The following is an 18,998-nucleotide window of genomic DNA, read 5'->3' on the forward strand; positions in this document are numbered from 1 at the left end:
AATATAATCTGCTGTTCCACCATCTAACGTTGGCATGTCGAGGATCCTCGTTTTGGTGCATTTCTTCCCTTCAAAAACTCGAAAGAGAATAACCAGCTGTTTTTTTTTTTCTTTCTGTTCTTGTCATTGCTCTCTGCAATCATCAATGAGAAAGGGCGTGTCTTTCATCTTTGAACGACAGGATCTGTGTAGGTTTTAGCTAGAATGCCTTTTATTATTTGTGAGCCTTTCTCCTCCGACATGAGTTTTGCAGGAATTTGGCTGTCCAGGAACATTTTTTTTTTTCATGACTTTGGTAAAATGATTGGCAACTGTCACTGCCAAATTATGTTCAGCCATGAACTGGTGAAACCTACCCTCTGCCTGTATCACTTTTGCCTCAACTGCACTGACTCAGGTTGCTTGAAAATGAATGTCCAAGGGCATAAACTGTTTATTTTTCTTCACATATTTTTCTCTGACTTGCAGTATTGAAATGCATTTTCAGATCATATCTCGTCGAGGCAAACACTTTTTTTATGCTTCTGTTGCACTGCACACAAAAGGTGTACTTGTCACCCTCTGGTTAAGCTCGAAAAGGTATTTTGCAGTGAAAAGTATCCAGAACCATTAAAAATGAAACTATCCATATGAAATAGGTTTTCGTTCTTTGAAATATCCACCTGGTAATTGATGACGGACAATTAAAGAAAATCTTTGCCAAACCGATTTGTATAATGAGACAGACTGACGGTGCATTCTCATATCGTCAACGGGGTGAAAACAAAAATTCTTACTTGGGTTGGACTCTCAATTGATCATGATTGTTGAGCTGGTCTTGTATTCTTGTTTCAGTTTTGTTTTTTGTTTTTTCAACTTCTCTCTCTCACGTAAACTGATTTATTTAGTGAAAATGAGCACACAACCATGATGATGAAAAAGCCTCCTAAGTTTTCCTTGACCACTGCTTGGCCTTGGCTTTATGAACAGCCCATGGTTCCAGGTGGGTTGGCTGTTCATGGAGATTTTTAGCACATGTAATTGCTCATGAGTTGCCTGCATGCTCTTTCGAGCACTATATAAACTTGCCTTTATTTTAGAAACCGTTGTAAAAACTAAAATGCCCTCCATAAAGGGGCTGTCACACCTTGACGTTTTAGCCAGAGTATGGCAAGGTCTCAAAATGTATGTAAAACACTGGCGTATGCTGAACTATTGATGCTTTTTTTTAAAAGTGTTGGGTGTATAATAACGTGTTGAACGTATGCATAACGTATTAGTAACGTACACAGAACGTTTTAATCACATATAGATAACTTATACCAATGAATGCTGAGCGTGTTGTCGGCGTTCACAACCTATGCCCAACGATAGTCTAACTTATGCATAGCGCGGCAGCGTATCGCCGACTATCACGTGTTGTAGGCTATTCATGGGCTGCGGCTCGACGATTCAAATCGTAACCGCACTCGACATTGAAGTGTGAAGCCGCTGTCACACCTTGACGTTTTAGCCAGCGTATGCCGACGTATGAAAAATTTGCCGAACCAAGCTGGCACACGTCGAATACGTTATGGGTAAGTTTTGTATACATTAAGAGCACGCTGGCATACATCATAGTTTTCTGGCATACGTCGAGAAATTTTCAGCATGTTGAATATTTCTCGACTTATGACTCGCATTCCGCATCCGCTGGCAGAAGTTGCAGGCACGCTACGCGATCGTTGACACGTCGACACACGTTACTTGTACGTTACTCATAAGTCGAAACACGTCGAGCTAATGGTTAGCGTCAGTGTTCCAGACTCCCTGGTTTTTTTTTTCTTCAGTATGACGGTGATGTTGACACTTCGATTCTAGTGCGGTTATGATTTAAATCGTTGAGCAGCAGCCTATTAATCATATTATATTATAACCGCACGAGAAATCAGTGTCAACATCACCGTCATACCGAAGAAAAAAAAAAAACCCAGGGAGTCTGGAACACTGACGCTAACCATTACCTTGACGTGTTTCGACTTATGAGTAACATACAAGTAACGTGTGTCAACGATCGCGTAACGTGCCTACAACACGTTACTCGTAGGTTAGAAATAAGTTTCGGGTACGTTAAACATTACCTCGATGTGTTTGGACTTAGGAGTAACTTACAAGTAATGTGTGTCGACATGTGTCAATGATCGCGTAACGTGCCTACAACTTATGGCCAGCATTATGCGGAACGTGTGAGTCGTACGCTGGCATACGTCGAAAAATTTCAAGCATGGAAAATTTGTCGAGCACCTCAGCGTACAAAGCCGTATGCCAGCATACTACGAAAAAAAAGCCAGCGTACTACGACGTATGCCAGCTTGCTCTTAACGTATACAAACTTACCCATAACGTATTGGACGTGTGCCAGCGTTTTCGCCAAATTTTGCATATGTCAGGCATACGCTGGCGAAATCGTCAAGGTGTGACAGGGCCTGAAGGCAGTATACAAAGTGACTCCCTCCTCCCCTCTTCCCTCCCCACTCTCCTTCCAAACCCAAATATTCCAAGTGAACTGAACTACCTGTTTCACCTTTGTTGATGCATTGTCTGGACCAGTATGGACCAGGGATAATTATGAAATGAAAAGGTACCAAATATAATACTTTTAATGCAAGTTTAGTAAAATATTTGAGTCAAACATTGTTTCAGTGATAAAAAAAAAATTGTAGCTTCCCATGGCAAGAGCAAGTAAGGGCAGCAGTTGGCTGACGATATCCTCTGCAGGCATCTAACATTGCATTGTAAATGGCAACGGGTTGACTCGTGTTGCTAATATTAATACTTCTGATAACTTATGTATTTGCCACAATAATTGATCAAAATATGTTGGTTTTCTTGCGGTGTTTAGTTCTACATGCAGACGAGGATGCGAGCAGTGAGGAAGATGAAGGAACACCTTACACACGACCTGTGAAGTTTAAAGCAGCCCATGGTACTCGTGGTCCTTCTGACTTTGAGCAAATTGCCCTTGTCCAGGACCTGAGTCATGAACACAAGGTGAGGCATAATCAGTACATGCTATAGTTTGGTAGACTTTTTTATTTTTTTATTTTTTATTTTTGCTTCTTGTATTACTCCTGACAAGGCTTTGTTTATTTTTGATGCCCTGCCTTCTATTAGAAAGAGCAAAATCGTATATCTTGCGGGGATGTCTCTAAATTGATATTCGGCTTGGTGTGTTTGTTATGTTTCAGGGCGCTGTATGGACAATGAAATTCTCGCATTGTGGTCGTCTTCTTGCCACCGCTGGACAAGACAATGTTGTTCGCATCTGGGTTTTGAAAATATCTTTGGAATTCTTCAGCAACATGCGCCAAAAATACAGCTCTGATGGTATGTCTTGTCGGAAATCCATGGCCACAAAAAAGAGGAGGCAAATGTACTTCTCATACTATTGATGTGCCAGTGTTACGAATCTGGAAACCATGCACACTCAACATTCAGGTTCCAAAGTTATTTATCTTGATAAGTATGTGTTTACAGTTAGAATCCCCCTTTGTCTAATGGGAATTGCATATGTGCGCTACGAATTATTGTATAGTCAGGTTTATTAGATCTTTTAACAACAACGACGACCACATCATCAACAACTACTACTACATCCACGACAACAACAGCGCACCATCCTGCACTCGACCCGGTTGCCATTACGCACGTGTTTTTGGCTGAGGACGTGGGCAGAGCCTTCTTCGCCTCGGGTCGAAGCTCCGCTCAGAGGAGGAACAAAGAGCGTTTCCTCCAGCCAATGAGCAGAGGGCGAGCACCACACGCGCGCCCCAGCCAATCAGGAGGCCGCCACGAGTCACCTAACAACCCACCGTCCTATCAGGAGGCGAGTGGCAGGGGAGAAGAAGCCCCTCCCTCCTCAAGAGAAGGAGTGTGGTTGTCTGGACCAGCGTTCAGCAGACAGTGATTGTGGTGATTGCGGCGTGGTCTGTGGTTGTCGACGAGCGTTTGGCAGACGGTCATGGACGTGGCTGGAGCGGTCTGAGCCAGTGGTGATCATGGTTGAGCGGCCTCGTTCGTGGGCCGTGGACTTCGGGTCGTGAGTTCGGGTCCCACCGTGGTGCTTTCAGAGTCTGTGTGGCCACACGAAGCGGACAGGTACGCTGACGTAAGTTGTAGGCACGCTACGCGATCGTTGACACAAGCCGACCTGGCTTGACCGAGATAGACCCACGGGGTCTAGTTCGTGTGTGTGTGTGTGTGTGTGTGTGTGTGTGTGTGTGTGTGTGTGTGTGTGTGTGTGTGTGTGTGTGTGTGTGTGTGTGTGTGTGTGTGTGTGTGTGTGTGTGTGTGTGTGTGTGTGTGCAAACTTGCGTCCATGGGCCCAGTCTGATAAGTAGAATTGTGGAAGTGTTTTCCTTTCCTTGGAAGGCCTTAGTTATTTTATAACTTGGTTTACGGATCTGCCGACGGTATATTTGCCGAAATGAAATATAAATATAAAACACTTTTTTAGCCTTTTATATTTATACATTTTCCGCCGAAGGTACAAAAGTTTCAAAACCCGAAATGTAAACATTGGCATTTATTTTCAAAATATAATTTCGTGCGTGCCTGCCAAAATGCCGATTCACCTTTAACCAACTGCACAGTAGAACTGCGCAGTAGTCTTCAGTCATGGCGTCTGAGCAGTGGCCAGCGTGGTTCAGATTGACTGTGGTTTCTGGGGCGAAGGTGATTGTTAAGAAGTATGTCGGCGGTATAAATTCGAATGACTGTATTGGTGATTTAATGACGCAACATCTTGACAACGAATATTCTGGCCGAACGATTGCATCAATTCAGTGCATCAGCAGGGATAATTTGCAGGCTCCTTTCGATCGTGCCGATTTTGTTTCCATCGAAAGTTGTACACCGCTGTTCGTATTGAAAGATTTCGGTGCCAAGTACGTCAAAGTTTCCCTGCGAGATGCTGATATTCAGCCTTCAACGGACCAGAAATCAGCCTTTGATGTGCTCATGGGGATGGGGAGACTGTACGATCAGATACCCACTGAAAAGTAAGAGCTGGTCATGGCTCTGATTGACCGTTTTGAGCATGTTGACTCCGAGTAGACACCTTTTTTTTAAATCATATCCAGCACTATGCACTGGTGTGCACGCAGACATCTACGACTTGGACAGTAATTTTCTCACCATTGTTTCCATTTGTTTGATGATCCAACAGGTTTCTATGAGAAAAACGTGCCAGACTATATTGTAAAAACAAGTTTTAATCCTTCTTTATTGTTTTTCACATCAGATGATACAGTGAACATGGGCATCCTGCATTTGAATGGTCTTCCATCTTCAATGTTTTCTTAGATCCTCCTGATCCGGGATTTATATTTATCTCCCCTCCCCCCCCCCACCTACCCTTGTCTTTTCCATGGAACATACGAAAAAAAATCATTAAAATATTTAATTTCTAAAAATTGAAATTATATTTCTATTTCTATTTCGACCTACCGACCCTACATTTTAATTGAAGAACTGTGTAAAACAAGTTATAAAATAACTAAGGCCTAAATTACATTTTTTTTATTCGGTTAACTGCCTTCTTGCGTGCTCCCCTGCCCCGTTATAAATAAATATCCCTTTTGTTAAATGTTCCAGCTCGTTTCTGTGCTTCTTTCATTGGCTTGGCACGGTATGTATTGAGAAATAGCGAGGCCGTTTGCGCTGTAAAATTGTTCATTTGGACCGACGGGCCTTGGTAACCTCCGCTCGGGTTACACACGGTTCGGGCACGGTAACGGCTCGTTCCGCTTGAGGTCCGTTGAGGGTGTGAATTCCCCGGTAGCTTTGCCCGCGTAGGTAATTAGGTATATTGAAGTTTGGCAATTGACCCTTCCCCATGCGGTCGAATTATTGGCGATTCATGGTCCAGTAAGGGACCAGTGCCTTTCGGACTTATCCGAGAGTCACGACCTAAATTCCGGGTGTTCGGTGGAGCCGACTCTACTGCTCCCTCCAGCGGTCGTGCTCGCCACCGATACCCGGCCCTGCAACAATTGGTGTCAGTAGTGGGATTCGAACCCCTCCACCTCCACGAAATTAATGGGATTCGGATTAGGGGTGTAGGGAGCAAACCCCCCCCGTTTCTCCCAAATTGCAAGCGAGTAAAATTTCTTTGTCAATACGCAACATGGCAAGCCAAGATGAGCTGGTTCAGGTGGGTTTAGAAGTAGGTTTCGGGGAATCCATGGTCCAGGATGATACCCCCATGCAGGAAGACATTTCCCTGCAGCCAAACCCAGAAGGGGTATTGGGAGTGGCATTGGCGGTGTATGACAACTCCCTCCCCCATCAAAGTTCCACCCCCCCCCCGATTTCTGCCGGTTCTGCACGCCACCATGGCGAAATGGCTGCCTCAGGGTCATTTGACATGAGACAGATGCTGGAGGCGTTGATGCAGAAGATGGACGCAAATCCGCAAGTAACGCAAAGAATGGATGTGAATGCGCAAGAAATGAAGGGAAACGTGCAAGGAATGCAAAAACAAATGGATGAGATGAGGGGTGATATGCAAACACTGAGGGGCGATATGCGAACACAGTGAGGTGAAATGCAGACAATGGAGTTCAGCCTGCAGGCGAGCTTGGACGAGGTGAAAGGCAAAATGGCGGATTGGGGGATGGCGCCTGCACGTGGCGGAATGATCGAGTCGAGGGGGAGTGTTGAAGGTGTTCGGACCGCGATGGGGACGGGTAAGGTCGAGGGGATGAGCGACGTCACGATAATTGGGGGAGAGACGGAATTAACAGACAAACGCAGGAATTAAAAGAAATAGAAGTCACAGGAAAGAGAACAGAAAGAGGGGAATGAATTAGATAAAGTAAAAGACGAGCACACACACATAGTTAGTGAGGGACAATGTGGTTGAGCTGGTGAAATATGTGGAGACCCAGGGCGAGCATCAGGGTAACCTCCCTCAGGAACAGAGGGAGATGGTAAGCTCCCTCGAAGTGGACTGCGACCATGTGAGTCCGGTTGGGCTGTGCGAAGTCGAGCAGGTGAATGATGCGAATGGGTCCATGCAGAGTTTTTGGGGGGGGGGACGTAGAGATCCCGGGACCCCTTGAGTTAGCACGAGTTAGTGATTGTCCCGGAGTGTGTGGTGGAGTGTGTGAGTGGTGCGGGTGTGTTGAAGTGTGTGAGTGATGCGAGTGACATGACGTGTGGAAATGGAACGCGGACCAATCCAGAGGTTGGAAGGGTTTATTTTGGAAATCGTGCCGGCCCTGCGAAACGTTGCATCCACGGTCCGTGCCTCGTTTTCGGAGCGGCCTGGGCGCATGCGACTCAAGAAGCCGGCGCGTGAACGTCCCGCATTTTGGAAGAGACCATCGCGTGGACTGCTAAAATGGTGACTATGGAGTGAATTTGGAACTATCGGTTCCCCATGCGAGCGCGTGTGCGAAGCTCCACGTGGTGCGCAGCGCAAGAGGCATGCGCGAGATGCGCGGAGCAAGTCGCGGGAACGATTGTCTATCAGCAATTATCATTTACAAGCACTTACACTGTTCTACTTGTAGACGGCGCCACAAACATTCATTCCAAAGAAAAGAAAAGACTACCCTCAAAGACAAGGGAGTCAGACGGTCCGTCGAGCTTTATACCGTGGAGCCTGGTGACCGAACGGGCCCCACGAGACTGTTGCAGGTTACCTGGACCCTCGTGGTGCCTTGATGGGCGAGCCACGACGTCTGTCCCCACGGCAGCTTGAACAGCCGCGGCTGAACTCGGGCCTTCCACGGGGCCGGCGAGCTCTCTCCGGCGCTCTTCACTCGGACGCGCAGGTCTGCGCAACAGAGCTGGCAGAGCGGCGCCTCCAGTCTGCATCCCTGGTGACACGCCCGGACTCCCCACCGACTGCGAGCTCCTACGAACGGGTCGTTCCACGGATCGCTTCTCCCCAGACAGGCCACCACTAGCCGAAGATCCCGACCAAGAAGACCACCAGAAGAAACCACCAAGGCACACACATGACTGACCGCCCGCTTGGCGCTCTGCGTGCCCTTTTACTATTCCTGGGTTCTTGCTCCGCCCTCCTTCGACCTCCTCCCGGAAGCTTCGAGAAAGGGGGCGTTCCCCATTCCCAACCCTCTCGCCCCCCTCCTCCCGGGGGGGGGAGGGTGCGAGGGAATCGTTACATGGCCCAAGCCTAGGGAGAGTCATTCCCCCAAAATGAGGCCCCTCCTTCACATGACCGTTGACCTCTGGCTCGAATCGCACTTCCCCCACACCAAAGCGTGGGAAAAGCAGGCGGGAAAATCCGTGCGCCACCGATGTTCCTTCTTGTTTTTCCCTCGCGTTATCGAAATCCCTTGTTCATTTTCCTCCACTGAGATGGCCTTCATGCGGAGTGGGTTGTCGTGTGGTTTGTGGAGAAGGGGATCGGAAGTTGGCGTAGCGGGGAAGGTGGTTAGGTGGTTGAAATGTGGTTGGTCCAATATAACGATAGTAAAGAAAAATGGCTATCTCAAAGATCACAGCCCTGTGACATGAATAAGTCCCATTAAACAACGGTGGGGAAATCGAACTGAACACAGACTTGTCGATCTAACTGAACGAAGGACCCTTTATGGTGTTCTGCGAATTTCCACAGCCGTAACAATACATACATATACATACATATTGTCGAGGGAGGAACTGTCCCTGGATCCTCTCCGGACTCAACATGAATTGCCGGCTGTGTGGCGCTGCAGGTCGCTAATCGACAGTGAATGCCAATAACTTGACCACGTGACCCAGGGTTCTCCGTTTAACAAACATTTACTTCGGAACACGTGATCTCCTTATTGGGGAAACATGCCCTCGATGCGTACTTGCGTTGCTCAAGTTACTTACCGTATCAGATGCAGCCGAGCGAAGCTGCCAAGTCCGCATCGGCTATTTAACAGATTTTGGGGAATAACTTCCCGGCTAAGCTTGGGTGTGGACCATGCTAGACCAATGGAGGCAAAGACAAAATGAGCTGGGTACATTTCTAACAGGCACATTTATTTAAACAAGAGTGAGGAAAAGTTATGTGACACAGTATGGGATTTATTGTAAATGTACAGTGGGGTTGCCAAAGGTATGCAATATTTACAAAAGACGACAGTGCAGAGTTATCCCACACATTCTTACACAGTCTTAACTGATGCGACACACACACTCACTCACTCACTCACACACTCACTCACTCACTCACTCACTCACACACACACACAGCTACACACACACACACACACACTCACTCACTCACTCACACACTCACTCACTCACTCACTCACTCACACACACCCGATAGATTGCCCAGAGAGATAGAAGCAGTTTAGGATGAGTGACCTCTCAATACCTGACATGGTCGGCAGACCTGCAAAACCCAAAACGCTGAGGAAAGGGATGGAGGGAGAAATACTGAGGGTGTCTGGGGTGCATGAGTGAGAGGTGCGAGTGTACTGCAGTGTGGTGTAAGAGGAAGAATGTGAGGTGCAGGTCAGGACAGTTCGCTCTGAAAAGAATGTTCTTGGTTGGGCTCACCCATGTTGATTGAGCTTGCTCTTTTGCGTCCACAGTCGATGAGATATAGATAGCAGAAGAAAGATGTACAAGAGAAACAACCCCATCATAATGGTGTGAGAATCTGTATGTGTAAGTGTTGCTGTGGGATGCAGCCTAACTGAGCGTCGATGGAATGAGAAGAGTCCCCCACTCATATTAATAATGTGTGATCCCACGCTTGATCACGCTGACTTGTGGTGCCCCTCTCTCGGTGTTGATGCTTGTCCTCCTTGCACCGCCTGTTTCCCCGGCGAGGTCTGATGTCTGCCATAGCCTCTTGCCTGGTGATCGCTGGCGTCTGACAAGTTCTGTCTACCTCTGCTCCTGGCTCGTTCTCTTGAGTTCTGTCCCTGGCTCGTTCTGATCTAACTAAGCTGCGTTTGTGCTTTTTATGAGCCTTGGATGAGGGGAGGAGCCAAAAGTCAGATCAAATGAGACTCTTGGTGAATTCAAGCTTCCTCATTGGGCCATAGTGGTCGTAGCCATGCCCCGCCAGGCCCCGAATGTAAAAAAAAAATAAAAAAAATGGCTCTGTTGCTCGCCAATCTGGTCATGCGTCCAAGTTCCGACTTCAACATGGGGCCTTGGTTTTTGGAACTTTTTTTTTGGAATCAGTGAGAGAGCTGTGGCCCTGAATGTGGGATTTTAGGGAAATCCCTGTGCTTCCTGTATATTCTCAAACGAGCTCCAGTGCATGTTTGCTCTTTGCATTATGCCCCGTAATAACCCAACACTTGTCTCCTCAGCATCCCTCAAGGCTGCGGTGAATATTCGATGAACGAGTGGCAGTTGCGGCGGTTGTCGAGAAGTAGGAGTATGTTGTGGCATCTGTAGTGAAGAGATTGTAATGTGGTGTTGTAGCGAAGAGGTGGAAATTTCTTGTTACGATGTCGTCTATAATAGTTGTGTTTGTTTTTAAAATGTAAGCGTGAGTTGTTGCGGGTATTTCTGGTCGTTGTATGAAGTGGTTGTCTTTAGCGTGGTGCAGTATGAGTATGGTGAGCAGAATTGAAGGTCTGAGATGAGACGGCAGTTGAGAATTGGCGTGCAGTTTTGAATGGAAAATGGCGCGCAGATGCAAATGAGGCACTCACAGTGCTGCTTTGTTTGGTTGGTGTCATCTTTATTGATTCATGTGCATGCTTGCTTGCTTGCGTGTTTCATGTGAGAGAGACAAAGGAGTGGAAGAAGAAGTGCAGAGATTGAAGATTAAGGACTTAACAGAGCTCTACGCAATGCATCTTTCCCATTTACCCACTGGACATATGGAAAGGGCTAATTAATACACATATTATTGAAATAACTACCTTGGGATCTCTATGTTGTGTACCAATGCCTCGGACGGAGACATGCGGTTTTACAGAATCGCAACAATATGTACATACGTGAGAGCTGCATTGCAGTAGATTCTAACGGGGCTTGTAGGGTCTAAGTTCTCAGGAGGCTGAAGGTGTCTTCAAGGTTAAAGCATTTAAAGGGTCAAGGGGTCTAAGCAATCGAAGGGGTTCAAAGGGTGTATGGGGTTTAAGGTTATATAAAGGGGCTAAAGGGTACTTTCCAATAGTTGTGAGGGTCTAAATAGTTTATCAAAGCGTATATGGGGTTGAAAGGATCAAGGGGTCCAAGCAGTCTAAAGGGTGTAAAGTTCTCAAGGGGTCTCTGGTGTGCAGGTCAAAAGAGTGTAAAGGTTTAAAGGTATCCCCTTTCTGTTACTCTAAGCTTTGGGGTCAATGTCCATGTTGGAGGGCAAAAATTGCATACCTTGTTGGTAGAGATTTGAAACAAAAACATTTGAGAACCAGAATTATATCCTTGGTGTACAGGGGTTTATGGGGTCAAAGGGATCTATCATGTCTAAAGGGTATGTTCCAATAGTAGTGATGGTATAAAGGGTCTATCCTCGAAAGGTTTAAAAGGTACATTGCAATAGTACGTATTTAATCGACTGGAGTTTTTGCTACATACCTACCCACATATGCGAAAGCTGCGTTATAGTAATGATGTACTGCAGTAATCTTTGCTTAAACTTCAAAGTGCTGCTGCTTTTGAGTGTGTTGCAGTGAAAACCAATCGGTTAGAGAGCCATCACAGCATCGCATGGAAAATCTCTCGTCTTCTAGTGTTGTCCGTTTACACAATTTGGATTCCCAAGGTTATCCTTTACATTACTGTCATGAGGAGATATTTTTTATTCCTCTTCTTTTTTTTCATCCCCAATGAAAGCCATCTTCGATGTTTTGTTGTGATAGATCTGCTTCTGACCTTCATTGCTAATGTCACACACAGCAACACAAATTAAATAAGCCTATCGATATGACTCCATATTGGCCAGAACCTTGTTGTCTAATTCAACATGACTTTTGTTCCTGTAAACGAGACAATGTCTCAGCACTAATCACGTCTCTCACCCATTGTAGTCACTGTGACAAATAACTCCCAATTATTGACCACATCTGTTTTGATAACCGAAAGTACAAAAGGAAAGGACATTTCCTTACTATTTGCAGCTAAGCTAAGTTTAACACAAGGGATACAGAGAAGATTTTAGGTTAGACTACCAGTGGCATTTTTAACAATAAAGATAAATTCCACAAGGCATCAGTAAATACACAGTGATCCCACATGTATCCCAAGTGCACCTGACCAACCCTTTTCACTCTTTCTGTTTCCAATTTTTAAATGATGCTGTTCGATTGATATAGTTGCGGACTCGGGGGCTAGGAAGACCAAGTGGGAGTGAACTAACTCGTGTTCCCACCAGACTCTCCGGAATCGCATACCATCGCACACAAATAACTTTGTGACACGGCAGGTCGCTAATCGACAGTGAACGCCAATAACTCGACCACATGACTTCGGGTCCTCCGTCTGATACCGTTTACTTAAAGGTCATGTGGTTTCATTACCGAGGTACACGCCCTCAGTACGCCTTGCTCAAACCGGATCACCATACCAGATCAGATGCAGCCGAGCGTAACTGCCAGGAACGTATGGGCGAGAAAACAGATTGATGGGGAATAACGTCCCGGCTCGATACGAGTACGAACCATCCTGGACCACTGAAGGAAAAGAGGAAAATGAGCTGGGAACATTTCTATATAAAGCATTTATTTACAATCGGGCGAAGAAAGGTATGTGGCACAGTGAATGGGGTTTATTGGTATGTTCAGCAGGGATAGCAAGGAATTTGTGGGGTGCAACAAAAACAAAGCAATGTTACAAAAGCAAACACAGAGCACATTTATCCCATTAGAACTTCCACAATGTTAACTTAAAGTAGGACACACACACACACACACACACACACACACACACACACACACACACACACACACACACACACACACACACGGAAGATTAGATATAGCCCAGAGAGTAAAAGAGAAGATGGGGATAAACGGCCTCTCAATACCTGGTGTGGTCGGCAGACCAATGCAATCCAGTATGCTTCGGGAGAGGTAGGGGAGAGGAATACTGGTGTCTAAGGTGTGGTGTAGTACAATATAGGGGGTGTGGTGTCATGCCAGAGGAAAATGGGATTGTGAGTCAGTAATGATGCTCTTTTGTGTGTCCAAAGGAGGCGGGATAGAGGGGTGGAAAGAGAGTGAGGAGAGAAGATGCGTGAGGTGAAAGGTCCTTAACCTAGTCATGTATAGGTCTGTTAGTGTAGCGTGTACCTCTATGGGACGCTCTGCCTCAGCGTTCCCACCTCAAGATGTGGTACGTTATCTCCGGCTTAGTCATTTTGCCGGAGCTCGTGGAACGTGCGCTCCACACTCGTGGCAACGTGCGCAACGGTCCTCAAGAAGAAGCACGTCCCAATTGCAAGTGAAGAGCCAGCAAAGGGCAGAGACAACGAAGAGCCAAGAGCAGAGAAGAAGAGGGCAAGAGGCTCCACCTTCTGTAAACCCTGGGCGAAGGGTGAGGTAACTACCCAAAAGCGACATGCTGTGACCCCAATCCTGCTTCTCTCTTGGACCACAGCTGCCCAAGCCATGCCTTGCTCGGCTCTCGGGGCCAGAAACTGTCTCATTTGCCCATGCGGCTCGACAGCTCAGAGCTCCTGACTCAACATAGGGTATGAGCCGACACCCTGGTCCTGAGCGTGCTCCGAATGCAGTCTGAGTGCCGAATAGCAATGCACACCCGCCACCCATGGGCCCCCTCTCATGAGCCAAAATGCAAACCCGGGCCCCATGCCAAACTCCCGGATTGCCCTTCCCACGACCCCTCCTCGCCACCCTCTCTTGCCGTGTTATTGTGACTGGACGAGGCTCATATCAATCCCGCGTGCTCACCTGGGGCATCCCCGGTGAGTTGCGGTCAAGCTATTAACGTCTGTTTCTTGGTCTTGCATCTTGGTCCGAAGACAGACCGAGTCGTGCAGCACTCCTCTGTATAATGGCAAATTGTGGTGATGCAGAGGTACAAGGGGGTGCGGGAATATTTTCCCCATGTGCGGGAGGTGTTTGTGGTCGAAGTAGTGAGGTTTGGTGAGCGAGGGGTGAAGCAAGGTGAGATGCCGGTTGGAAATTGGCACGCAGATTTGAATGAAATAATGGCGCGCGATGCACATGCGGTATCGTGTGTAATGTCCTTTGTTGGTTCCAAGCCACGGGAGGAATCGTAGTGTGCTCATTACTCATCGCATTTTGCGTGGCATGTATGCTTGCTTATTTGATTGGTACCATGGCTAAAAGGAAAGTATTGGATTTGAAATCACAATAAGAGATTGAGATAGTTAATTGACCGAGCTATTAGATCCATGCAACGCACTTCATCCCGTTAACACACTTCATCCCGTTAACCCACGAGACGCGAGGGGAAGGTCTAACTGCACGAAGACTGCCTGGGGATCACTATGTTGGGTGCCATTGCCTTTGGCGTTGGACGCATGCGGTTTTGTTGACTAGCAACAATATTGTTTAGTTCTTTTTTTAAAACTTGTTAGAGATCCAAGGAAAATTTGGCATGATTATTGTTGGATTAAATTTGTTGGTATTTACATGGTAATTTAAAACTGTGTGTTGGAATAATCCTTGTTCAAACAACTCTTGATCTTTTACCTGTCATACTTTGGATAATCAGAAAACAATGTTTCAACATGTTACCACATGTGAAGTAATTTATATTGATCGATAATAGCATGATGCATCTTGACCCAAGTAATTGTCAAATATTTTACAGGTGTGAATGTTTGACGGGATATATAATTTTTCTTTTAATTTTTGTTTGTTTTATTTTCCCCTCACACCCTTTATCAGGCCGTGTGTCTCCATCACCATCTCAAGACAGTATCAGCTCCTTTAAGTCAGAGACAGAGGTGAACCCTTTTTATCCAATTTCCATATTTTTTAAAATAGTGAGCTAATTGTTAAAAATTAGTTGCTGGCCTAAATTTGTTGGTTTGCAATGAATACGAAAAAAACATTTTTTGACAAAAAAAAAAACAATACTATGCACAAGTGCTCCAGCTATACGAATTACCTGAAAGCCCGATGGAAATGTCGACAATAATCCATAACTTCCCTTTCCCAATCGTCCGTCTCCGACACCCCCTTTTGTTGTCATTGCGACAAATCCCGAAGGTCTATTTGTCCAATCACAAGCCTTCACCAAATCGGTCTGGGTGTTGTGGGTATCGCCGTAATTTCCCGTGCTGTACGCAAGATGAAGCTATCTCATTCAGTCAGTGTCATGGAGGATTTTGTCTTCCAGGTTAACCGTGATAAACACAAGTAGGTGTTCACCGTTTTATTTATCTATAATACTGTTGTGTCCAGCCGGTTAACACCGACCTGGATGGATAGCCGAACAGTTTTACTTGGAGGCGAACAGCCGAGATCCTTGGAGATTATGGAGGGCAGCAAGAGCGTGTACCAGACGGAAGTACACGGGTTATCGTCGAACCCACAATGAGTAGACAAACACAGTAATTCAACAAATGATTGAATAAAAATAATTCGATGATTCATAATGAAAATAACTCGGAGTGATAATGAAAATAAATCAAAGGGTTAGGTAATGAGACGTGAGGTAAACTAAAACCCAGTTTGAGATGTCTCCACTCAGTCACAAAAACAGACAAGGGAACATGTAAAATTAAAGAAATCCTCCTTTTGTTCTGGCACAGCTGCGTGTCCAGAGATGATCTTTTAGAAGCCTGGAGATCCTCGAAACTGTGTAGCCACCATGTGGGAAACACACAGCAAAATGATGCCAAATCGCTCCTCGCGGTCACGTACATGAGGTAATTCATGCGGATGGTCCTCAACGCCAGGGCCCTCGAACTGCCGTACAGTTTCTTCTCACGATCGAGATTACCACACTGCTCCCTCTAAGTTCCAGGTCCACATACTCTACCAGTCAAAAGTTTTGGAACACCCCCATGTTTCAGTTTTTACTGAAATTTAAGCAGTTCAAGTCCAGTGAATAACTTGAAATGGTACAAAACTAAGCGGTAAACTGCCAGAGGTTAAAATAAAGTTTAGGTTCCCAAAATCTGAAAAATAATGTAAATTTCAGAGTTCCTAAAAAAAGGCCCTTTTCAGGGAACAAGTAATGGGTTAGCAACTGCAGCTGTTCTGCAGCAATGGAAGTAAATTAAGCCTTGAAATTGATGCAAGCAATTCCTACAGGTGTCCCAAATTTTGTTGATTAGTTAGAAACCCTCTATCTCTATAAAAGCAGTGTTGGAACAGATTGTGTTGCTTCACCTTCTGAAGCATTATTTGGACAATATTGCACTGCAGGAAGTAGTATATTGCGATCATAATGGCGAGAAAAAGACAATTAACAAAGGAAGACAGACAGACCATTATAACCCTTAAAAGTGTAGGTATTTCCTTTGGAGAAATTGCAAAGAAAGCCAAGGTGTCAGTGAGTACAGTTTCCAACACAATCAAAAGGCACTTGGAAACTGGAGGAAACTCTGACAGGAAGAGGTCTGGCAGACCCAAAGCCACAACACAATCAGAAGACAAGTTTCTGAGAGTCAACAGCTCGCGTGATCGGCGGCTCACAGGACAGCAGCTTCAAGCACAGCTTAACACTGGCCAAAGTAAGGAAGTCTCAGTTTCAACTGTGAAGAGAGGACTTCGAGCTGCAGGTTTGACAGGTCGAGTGGCAGTAAGAAAGCCATTGCTAAGATGGCAAAATAACAGAGGCTTGCCTGGGCCATGAAGCACCGCCAGTGGACTACTGAAAACTGGAAGAAGGTCTTATGGACTGATGAATCAAAATTTGAAATCTTCGGTTCATCACACAGGGTTTTTGTACACCATCGAGTAGGCGAAAGGATGGTTCCTCAGTGTGTGACACCAACTGTTAAACATGGAGGAGGAAGCGTGATGATCTGGGGCTCTTTTGCTTGATTCAGAGTCGGACATCAAGTCGGACACCTGATTCAGAGCACAGAGTGACTGGCACCCTGAATCAAAAGGGCTACCACAGCATTTTGCAGCACCATGCAATACCCTCTGGTCTACGCCGAGTTGGTCAGGGGTTCATCCTAAAGCAAGAAAACGATCCAAAACATACCTCCAGGCTATGTCAGAACTACCTCAGAAGAAAAGAACAAGACAGTGGGCTTCAAATCATGGAATGGCCAGCACAGTCTCCAGACTTAAACCCCATCGAGCTAGTTTGGGATGAACTGGACAGAACGGTGAAAGTAAAGCAACCTACAAGTGCAACACATTTGTGGGAACTTCTGCAACAGTGTTGGGAAGAACTTTCCGAACAGTATTTGATTTCCATTGTAGAAAGAATGCCACGAGTATGTTCGGCTGTTATATCTGCAAAAGGTGGCGACTTTGAAGAGTCAAAAATTTCGATTAAATTTTGTTCAACAAAGCGATTCTATGATTTATTTTTTTTATCTGCAATTGTTTATTTGTTCTATGCTTTAATTTCAGAGTACATTGAAACATTAAAGTACTTGAATTTCAGTAAAAACTGGAAAAATGGGGGTGTTCTAAAACTTTCGACCGGTAGAGCTTACCAAATGGCACCGCCTTTCTCCTTGATCATACAACAAGGTGATTGCTGAGGCTCCGAGACAAGGCCAAGAGACGCGCTCTTCTTCTCCACAGAAACGTACAAACTTCATGACCCAGCCGATCAGTCAATGGCTTGGCTCTTATTTCAGTACGTCAAACAATTCACACCAGTGCAACAACGAGAATCGGACAGCTTTCTCGTCATGTCGAGGAGAGCAAAGCCTCACACTTTGCTTCCAATTGCCCTCTTGTCTCTTTCGCTCCTTCTGGTGTCACACCAACCAATCGTAAGCCCCGGGGGGCATTGCCTGCCGGCACAAAGCTGGGAAGGCTGGGTTTTTGCCTTCTCGGAAATGTTCGGACTCCGTCGGCAGCCGGATTGGCCTTTGTTGTTGTTGTAGTTGTAATACGTGGTTCCTTTATTGCTGGCCTTGTAAATGCAAAAATGGAGGCAATCACATACTTGGAGAAACTAGCCTTCAACCCCACCTATTTAAAACAGCACCACCCTTGTGTGGTGACACGTAACAAATTCAGCTCACAGTTTTCCAGACTTGATTTACATTGAGATGTCTCCTACTCATCCACGGACCATGCCACACTACAATCCTATCTTTACTCTGAAATTCCTCCATCTACCCCACAAACATAACAATACATTCTCCAAGGTTTCAGTGCGACTGTCCTGAAGATCTGTTCCGTTTTCATTTTTCTAGTCCCGTCTGTCCTTTATTTCTTCAACGATTACCCTCTCTCATGCAAGCGTGTCCACCTGTTTGCTAGATTTCCAGCACTTTATTCGAGTATCCCTGATTAGGATTAAATTGTGAAATATTTTTCTTTATGACCGGCGTGGGTTGAGACCATTCAGAACTCGGCCGAGTGCTCCAGTGTTCAGGCACACAGGCCGACTAAACTGTTTAAATTATTAGGAATACACAAACGTTAGCAAAGGAGTAATGGTATAGGTATGATAACTAAGTAATTGAATGACAATAAAAGCGGTGAAGTTTATTTAAAATTATAAACTTTCATACATGTCAAGTTCAAAGGCAAATACATGTACACAGACCAAAACAAATTTGCAAATGAGCAAAAGAAACCGCACAGTTTCTTGAATGCCTTCATAATCAACCGTTGCTCGTCTGGTTCAGGGTCAAAGGTCGAGAAGTGGGGCCAAGAGAGGCCACTCGTGAGTTGGTGACATACCCGTAACTGTATATATATATATGTATATATATATATATATATATATATATATATATATATATATATATATATATATATATATATATATATATATATATATATATATATATATTGTTGCAGGCCGGGGGTCTGGGTGAGAAGATCACAAGGGGCGACACTATCTCGGGTTCCCACCAGACTCTCCGGAATCGCAGGCCGTCGCACACGGATAACTCCGTGACGCAGCGGGTCGCAAACCGA

At 45.5% G+C, this 18,998-nt stretch overlaps 1 protein-coding gene across 1 annotated transcript in view; it reads left to right on the forward strand.

Moving 5' to 3' along the window:
- WDR44 (WD repeat domain 44) overlaps positions 1-18,998 on the forward strand; it is a 76,495-nt gene that overhangs the window by 27,786 nt on the left and 29,711 nt on the right. Inside the window, exons 10-12 of the mRNA XM_085869207.1 lie at positions 2,861-3,009; positions 3,207-3,345; positions 14,814-14,872. Of these exons, the coding sequence (XP_085725333.1) occupies positions 2,861-3,009; positions 3,207-3,345; positions 14,814-14,872 (347 nt within the window). The remainder of the gene's footprint in view (positions 1-2,860; positions 3,010-3,206; positions 3,346-14,813; positions 14,873-18,998) is intronic.

This window comes from Eptatretus burgeri, chromosome 2 (assembly GCF_056783735.1).
Source record: "Eptatretus burgeri isolate ZD-2024b chromosome 2, Ebu_testis_v1, whole genome shotgun sequence".
Lineage (NCBI taxonomy): Eukaryota > Metazoa > Chordata > Myxini > Myxiniformes > Myxinidae > Eptatretus > Eptatretus burgeri.